Source organism: Egretta garzetta, unplaced genomic scaffold (assembly GCF_000687185.1).
Source record: "Egretta garzetta isolate BGI_Z169 unplaced genomic scaffold, ASM68718v1 scaffold38, whole genome shotgun sequence".
NCBI classification, from domain to species: Eukaryota; Metazoa; Chordata; class Aves; order Pelecaniformes; family Ardeidae; genus Egretta; species Egretta garzetta.
In genome coordinates this window covers 616221-624833 of record NW_009260667.1, presented here as the reverse complement: position 1 = coordinate 624833, position 8613 = coordinate 616221, and the positions used below count along the sequence as shown (strand labels likewise).

The 8613-nt window shown below is 37.7% G+C and overlaps 1 protein-coding gene across 1 annotated transcript in view; it reads left to right on the top strand.

Annotated features, from left to right (window-relative positions):
• ANO4 (anoctamin 4) overlaps nucleotides 1-8613 on the top strand; it is a 117221-nt gene that overhangs the window by 62867 nt on the left and 45741 nt on the right. The window contains exons 9-11 of the mRNA XM_035900993.1: nucleotides 1967-2073; nucleotides 3980-4035; nucleotides 4566-4687. Of these exons, the coding sequence (XP_035756886.1) occupies nucleotides 1967-2073; nucleotides 3980-4035; nucleotides 4566-4687 (285 nt within the window). The remainder of the gene's footprint in view (nucleotides 1-1966; nucleotides 2074-3979; nucleotides 4036-4565; nucleotides 4688-8613) is intronic.

Sequence of the window (8613 nt, the reverse complement as noted above, 5' to 3'; positions counted from 1 at the left end):
GGTTGGTTTTTTATCTACTTTCCTTAAGCATTAAGACTTATCTGATGACAGTATTTCCTTTTTGTTAAAGTCCTTCTAATAATTATTATTTTACATACTGATTACTTTCAACTAAATTTGGTACAGGTGTAGATGTCTCAAAGATAAGCACAGTCTTATTTACTTCGTATCAACAGCTTGAAATGGAACAGTGGCCCAAAACTGTGCCTGTACAGAAAAGGCAGTGGCCAGTGCATACCAAATGTATACGCTGTTTGGTAGCAGCCCATTGGTAAATCAGCACACACATGGTGGTCAGCCAGTATGCATAAATCAAATTACTTTCAGTAGGTACAGTAGGACATGTATAGGACTTTGGGAATAGTAGGGATGTGGGAGGAAGCCAAAAATACAGTACAGAGTAGACTATGGACGCAGAAATGACCTGTGAGTATCTGGGGTGGAGTGGGAAAGGAGACATGGGATGGTAACCTCTAGAAAACCAGGTTTGATTAATTATGGTGCTCTTGGAGCAACCTGTCTTTTATACCTTTACTTTGGGATTTTTTTTATTATCTGCCTTCAAAGCTGAGCATAAGGAACTCCTAGATTGTCTTGTATGGAAAATTTGGCACATAATTTTGATAATAAAGAGGAGTCCTCAAAGTCCAGAAGTTGGACTCCTCGCCTGTTTTTCCAAATGACTGTGGAGGTTCAAAGCCATGTATGATTTCCCATGGGTAAAGATTCATTCTGAGAAAGTGGGGTTTCACTGGGATAAAATTACCTGAGGCAAAAACTGAGCAGTGCATTCCATGTTGTGCAGAACAGAAGTGACATAAATCCATGCCAAGCTTCCTATTAAAAAGATGTCTGTTAAAGTCAGATTTGTCTAGTGTGCAGTCTTGCGGGCTGGTCTCTCTACGACATCTCTATGATTTTACCATTTTATTTATCAGTTTATTTGATTCCCTAGCTCTTCACCAGCACAGAGCGGGAAAACAATCTTACCTCCTATCCAAAGTATTTTAAAAAAATATGAACCTTTCTATTCATTCAGTTACCAAAGACCACATTTTTAAAAATATTTAATTTCCTCAATATAGGCACAGGCCTACTTAATCAGAAGTTCCATCCACTTATCTGCTTATTCAGGTGTCTAAATGACTTTCACAATCTATCCTGAAGCCTTACACACCTCAAGCAACTATAAGAATTCTTTAGCAGTACTTAAATGACAAGTTGAAATAGTTTTCTAAACACTTATATTTTTTGCATTTTTCCAGTGATTATGATGATATGCTAAAATATCTTGTTTCCCTTGAGTATGTATATTGGGATTAAGAAATCTCTATAAAATATATTATGCCAGCCAATCTAATCAATATAATATATTTTGTAGTTGTTTAGGTTTTTTAGTTTCCTGGACTCATCACATTTCTGTCTAAACTATTGAACCTGTATTCATACATAACTCCATAAGTAGCTTCTGAAAGGTAATTTTCTACTCTATTTTAGCTTCCAGGACCAAACATAGGAGTACATAATATTTTCTGTTTCTAACATAGTATTTGATTTTCAGTAAGTGATTTACCAAATAGATGTTTCCATCTGACTCTTAATGTTAAAGCATAGTAAAGAAGCCTGAAAAAGAAATCAAATGTGTATTTCTGCTGCTGTGCTTACAAATATTATGCTTTTGCAAATTTTTATGCAAGTATTTTGTAGTTTTCAGTGAATTACCTAAAAGTGATGCTTATGAAAGTTTAAATATATTCGATCTTTCTCCAGATTTCTCCATGTAACTCTTTGTTAGGGAATGAATACCATTACTGACATCATCTCATCTGGTGTCCTTTAATCTTCCTTGTTCTTGCTTACATACTGGAGATTTTTAGTTTTGTATAGAAAGTAATTGAACTCAATATTTGCTTTACACATGCTACTATATATTCCTGAGATGCCCTTTTTGTGTGTTTTTATATAGCTTCATCATACACAACAAAGATACTTTCTTCAATAATGCTACAAGAAGTAGAATTGTACACCATATCTTACAAAGAGTGAAATATGAAGAAGGGAAAAACAAAATTGGTAAGTGCTGAGCGACGTGCTTTTAAACATGGGTGCTAAGTCCGACCAAAAAAAGAGAAGTCCATCTGGGCTCATAACAGTCTTTTTCTTCCTTTTTAATCACCTCAGCTTCAAGCTGTTTACATCTCACCCACTGCTGTTGTAGGGGCTTTGCCTGGATGATCTGATCATTTCCCTATAATATCAGGCTGCTTTCACAGGCACATATGTCACCACATGGGATTTATCACCTCTGCAAGGAAAGAGACTGACTTAAGCAAGAAATAAGTACAGATTAAAGACCCTGGAGAAGCAGATAGACTCATGCAGAAAAGCTTTTACTCCTTCATAAAAATGTATTTGGAAGGATGGAAAGATTTGTGCTACTGTACATCTCAGCCTGTAGGGCTTCTCCCTGGATACCTGTCCATCCCTAAGGGACATGGAAGGTTCTGTATCTCTGTAGCTTCTGTAAGTCAAAAGGGAGTTCACCAATGACATCCTCTGTGTAAAGGATGCCATGCATAACTATGGCATCACTTTCAAATAGTGGGTCAAGTGGACCTTTGGAGCAGCATTTACACGGATCCAGGAGAGCAGGCAGTGACAGAGGAGGGCTGGAGTACAAAACAGAGCACATACTACTTGTGTACCATGTAAAGAGTGGGGCATCATAAATGGAGAGACAATCCCCATAAAACTCTGCAGCCTATTTAATTTCCCTGCTGTTTAAACTTCATCCTTCCTCAAGAAGTAGAGACACATCCCAGAACTTCAGTTGCTTCTTCCTCAGCTCCTGGGATGAGATCAGCAATAGCTGTGAGTAATGACAGTGAGCAGAGGGGAGAGAAGAAAGGGGAGAATTCATGCAGTGTATGCAGCCATTGCATCTAGCACACACACTTGCAGTCCCTGCCTGCCTCAAGACCCCAGGCTCCTTCACATATCTACTTGCGTTGTACCTACCATGAGCATAACCTTGCATTGATCACTGGGCAGAGCAAAGCCAGACTTTGGAAGAAAGCATATTCTGCCAAGTAGATACTAATGCAATCACTGAAAGTGCTATTTATGTCAAATTAATACTTCTCATTGCTGTGTTCTTGCTGCTATCATTCCCCTGTGAATTAGGAATGGAATCAGGATTCTTTGCCTCTCGTTCAATAGGCTTCAGATGCCTTCAGTATTTAGTTTAGCATTGCCTGTTAGTTGTTCAGTCCTATTTTGGTGGCTTTCCAAGTGAAAAGTGCCCACATCTCAGCAATCATTCATTATTTCTCTCGAGGTTCTCATTAAAGAAGGACAAGGCCTGACTGAGTGGGGTGTATGATTACTTTATTGTGCCAAAAAGCAATCCTTTTGGTTCAGGTTCAAGTATGTCTTCTGGTCTTGTACTACTGCAGCCTGTCTTGTTCTTGTTCTATCTGTTAGTCCAGCAGCTTTCATAAGACATAAACCGAACATATTTTAAAATGTTTTTATCATATGAAAATTAAGAGTTTCAGTTGCTTTACTTGCCTGCAGTTCAAAAATTCAAAGATCTTCCCTGAAGTTTTCAGCTCCCAAGTAATAGAGCATTTCATCTAAATAGCTTCCTTAGACCATAAGTTATGGCATCAAACTTAGTCCTCACTGAGGTGTGAGGTCCCAGATTTCACTGAAGTTGTGCTAAAGATGGATTTGGCAAATGAATCATTAAACCTCTGGCATAATAAATGATAGATTATAATTAATATTTGAACAAGTCTTTGCTTGTATTATACATTAGTTCATCAAAATCTATCAGATGATTTTTTCTACATGTATCTTTTACTGCCAATGGGTTTCAAACTTCATTTAGCCAGCTTATTATGAAAATATATTTTGCTTTTTACTTAGTAGTTTTTCTGGTCCTATTGGTAAATAATTGGATACTTTTGATTCTTAGGTCTGAATCGATTGCTCAGTAATGGCTCCTATGAAGCTGCATTTCCTCTTCATGAGGTATTTTTCTCTTTTTTTCTTGTTGAACAGACATTTCCCACAAAATGAATTCTTAATTTTGTAATCATTTATTCTTAATCTTATTAATGTTATTATTTTTTTGCATTGTGCATCTACCTACGACATCCCTCCCGTTTAGTAATGCTTTTTTCTTGGAAAAAACATGGCGTTTTTTCTTATAAAAAGAGATGCGTAGGGAGAGTTGTTCTGGATCTGTTCTGTAAAAAGTATTTGGGTTTGATAAATCAGTATAGTTTCAGAGGGGGCAAATACCATGCTGTGGTTTTCTCTTTGAGATTCTCCAGGTTATAGCCTTTAACTTGAACACCATTTATCACAAATTTCTTAGGAAGAATAATCTCAAATCTTACTGAAGTCAGAGGAAATTGTTCTTTTAATGTCATATTTAGCTTTTCATGCACAAGTATGGAGTTTGCATAAATTGTGTGATCTATACCACTTTTGAGAGAGATTTCTTAGATATTATTTTTTGCTGCTGTTGTTCATTAATGTCTAGATTTGTATTTTAGGGAAGTTACAGAAGTAAGAATTCAATAAGAACCCATGGGGCAGAAAACCACAGACACCTGCTCTATGAGTGCTGGGCTTCCTGGGGAGTGTGGTATAAATACCAACCACTGGACCTTGTGAGGTAAGATTTTCCCGCTTTTAGTAAGTCATGTTATAGGTGCTTTGAGAATAGGTTATCTCTCTTCTCTCTTTTGTCAAACCATGAAAAGCTCAGTTAATTCCTGTGGGTTTAAAAACTGATCCTTAGGTCATGGGAATCTATTTCATTTAGGGTGCCACTACATTTAAAGAAGTATCAATAAAGGAACTTGTAGAAGGAGCTGAAAGTGAAGGAAGTCTTCTTCTGGAGGTTCCTGACATCATAACTTCTAATGAAGGTTTTGCAGAATATTTAAGAGAGAATAAAAAAGAAAGAGAAACCTGTGGAGGCTGGGTAGACTTGGTTGCATGTCTATCCACTGGAGGAGTTTCCTCCTCAGAGCATGGCTTTGGTGAAAAACAGTCTCTCATTGATTAGATCTTTTTTTTTTTCCAAAAAGCAACTGCAGAAGGAGCCTGGCTGAAGTTTAATGATGATTACAAAATGCATGGAGCAGAACTCACAGTCCCTGCGTGTGCTACTGTGTTCAGCAACACTAGGAGTAAATGGGTGGAAGTCTCTCCTGTAGCACCTACCTTAAACTCAATCCAGCCATGTCACCACAGTCTGGATTTGTATCCATCTTGGAAGTAGCCTGCAAAGAAGAAACACTGAGAAAGCTGAGACATGACTCCAAATTTTTTTGGGAAGGGTCATACAGAGCATGTAATTGGTCCAGCATATTAATTTCCCCTTTTATGTGTCCTATAACTGATAGAAATCTTCACTTTTACTCATTCTCTAAATTGTTTCCAGATACAAAGATTTATAGAGGGTAGCCCTGGAGACAGACAGCGTTATTTATTAAGGCCATATAAAACCTATCCATTTCATAAAACAGTTGTTGTTCAATTTCCATGGAGAAAAAGTTCACAGAGAAATACAATAAAAATTTTACTGAGTCATGTAATTTTTAAAACGCTTTAGAAAACAAAGTAATGTATTTCTACCTCATAATTTAATCCTGAAAGCTTCTTACTTATTTTTTAATATACTGGCCTGGACAGAAATATGGAATTTTTCTCAAGTTGCACTATGGAAATTGCTGATTTACTGAGGAGCCAACAGTTATATTGAAGTTTATTATTTTCAGTCTCTCAGTATACAATAACATATTAATGTCACAGTATAAACAACTGATGTCTATAAATGTTTTTTAATCATTTGTCCATGGTGGTCAAGGCTACTGTTCTTCGTAAACATTTCTTGTTTGTGAAAGTGCTGTTGAACCTATATATGGGGTTTGGTTTAATTTGGTTTATGAATACGGACCATCAGGTATCTGGAAGGTTTTTTAAGTATGAGAATAAATGGTAGCAGAATGGGCAAGGTTAGACACATGATTGTTCTGGGCCTTGGCAGAAGCCTTCCTGAGTAGACTGAGTTTGATGTTTAAGATTTTGTAAGATGCTTTAGCTTCTTATTGGTGACATCCACAGATTTTTCCACAGCTATTTTACAAAAGAAAAAAAAAAGCAATCAAAATAGCAGACCCCCTAGCTGAGGTGGTGGATGTCCTGTGGTGGTTCAGAGTAGGTGTTTACCTAGAGAGGAGGGGGGCAGGGGGAGCTGTGAGGCTCCCTGGGCATTCACAGCAGCGTGACTCTCTGTAGCCATCAACTCAACAGGGTTCAAAGCTGTAACCCCAGCCCAGCCTGCTGTTTGCTGCCTGGAGCGCACTCATGGCTGAGATGAATTCACTGAAGGAAGGGTGACAGGAAAGAGGACGGAATGCCTTTTTCTTCTCACTTCACAGACGCTAGATCCCTTGCATTTCTTTAGCTCCTGCCAAATCTTTCCTGTCTACTGCCACCCTCAGCAGCTCACGTGTCTAGTGAGCTGGGGAATTTTCCATGAGTAGCTGACAACACCAGCAAGACCCGTTGTTCATTTCACTCAGAAGTATCTCATCGTGCATACTTTAAACAGAAGCTTTTTTAGTACCAGTTCTGCAGCAGCAGCAACTTCTTTATTTTTCCCCATGCCAACAGCTATGTGGGGTGTGCTTAAAGGGAGTAGTGTTGCCATCTGTACAAAAGGAGTGAATGGATGTTAATTCTTCCACAGACATCTGCCCAGAATTTATTGCTGCTAGCTGACGTTCCCCTTTATTATACACTTTAGAAAGGCTAAGAAGTAAATTAGATTTAGATAAATAATTATCTCATTAATAGATATGATATTTCCACCTTAAAGTCAAGTTGCCACAATGGTAAGCGAAATTGTTCATACTTTGGTGCTGTTTTATTTTTTCCTTAGCTGTTAAAATGAGGCTTTACATCTCCAGTGCTGTCAATTTGGTGCCTCCCAGATTTCATTTAATCTCATCAGCTGGCTGTTATGGAGATACTAGTCACTAGAAATAAATGAGAAAAAGTCATTTGAGGGGAATTGCATGAGTCTGCTTTCACCCTGCTTTGAAACACGTGGCAGTATGAAGGCGCAGATTTGGCACAATTGCAAAGGCACTCTTATTAACCAATAGAAGTGGTACCATGATTTTAATTACACTTCTGTTGGAATTTAGGATGCATAGTTACTTTACAAGAATACTTTAAGATCCTTAGAATTGATAGCAGTTGGAAAGAGGCAGGACTTAGTATGTTTATATGCTCTGGGACCATGTAAATCAATGGAAAGAGTTGCAGTGATTCCTGGGGGCTTTGGTACACCTCCTTCACATTTCTGTGCATAGCTGCTTTCCTCTACCTTGTGCACAAATTGCTCCTGCTTCTGCTTGCGTGTGTTATTTACAGAACAATAAGGGAAGGAGAAAACTATATTTATCAAGTGATTGTAAAGCTACCTAAATGAACATGAAAGCCAAAGTAATGGCTGAGTAACTTGCCTTTTGCTCCATGTGTGCATTAAACAACTTGATTGCAGACTGACAACTCCCTTTCAATCTCCTGTCAAGCCTTCTTCCCCACCACATTGTTCCTGACATAACATGAGATCTTTATGTGTCCAAAACAGCTGTTGGAAAGCTCTAGCTTCCTCACAACTTGTTTCTGTGATGTAAAAAGTTCTCTATAGGATTTCGTTCTGACCTGCAAAGGGATTAATGAAGACAGATAGCTTCTTGGCTTGAGTCCAAAGCTGTCTATATTCTAGCTCCATTACTTCATTCCAGGCATCCTGAAAGCAAAAGATTATCTAATGAAGGTTGTTAAACACAGAGGAATCCAATATCACATTTTATGGGTCTGAAATCAGACTTTGTAGCTTAATACTTTTCAAAAATTTGTCTTGCTGATAAATACTGAGATTGAAATCTTGGCCTAGTTAATTCAGTGATAGTTCTACCAATGGAATGGGGTGAGGGGACAGTTCACCATTAAGGCAGGTGATATTGAAGGGCTAGTATACACACTAGGATTATACACACTAGGATAAAATGGAGAAGACAAAATTATTTTTTTATTATTATTCTAATGGCACAGTATATATGAGGATAGGAGAGATGGATTAGTCTATTAGCTCCTTGGGGTTTTTTTATGTCTCTGCTTTTTAGGTTAGTTGTGGAGGAAATTTTCTGTGGGAGAACCATGAAAGACACAAAAAATTTTTTTCTATTCTATTAACAACCTCAAAAATTGGATGGTAATGTTATCAAAAGTCAACAAAAATGCAAATGTTACCAAGGCTGGAAAATTTCAGAGAGGGCTTCAATGAGCAGAGTGATAACAGGTGAAATTTAGGTATAAGTCATGCACAGTGATGCACCCTAAAAAAGAAAATCCCTGGAATTCTTCATGTACGTTACTGACTTCCAGCTAAAGTGCCAACATGCAGGTAAGAGAACTGCTGTCACTGTAGAGAGCGATATGAAATTTCTGTTCTATATATATAGTGACAGAGAAAAAGAAAGAGCTTGTTCCTCATATTTGATGCAACTTTAGGGAAAG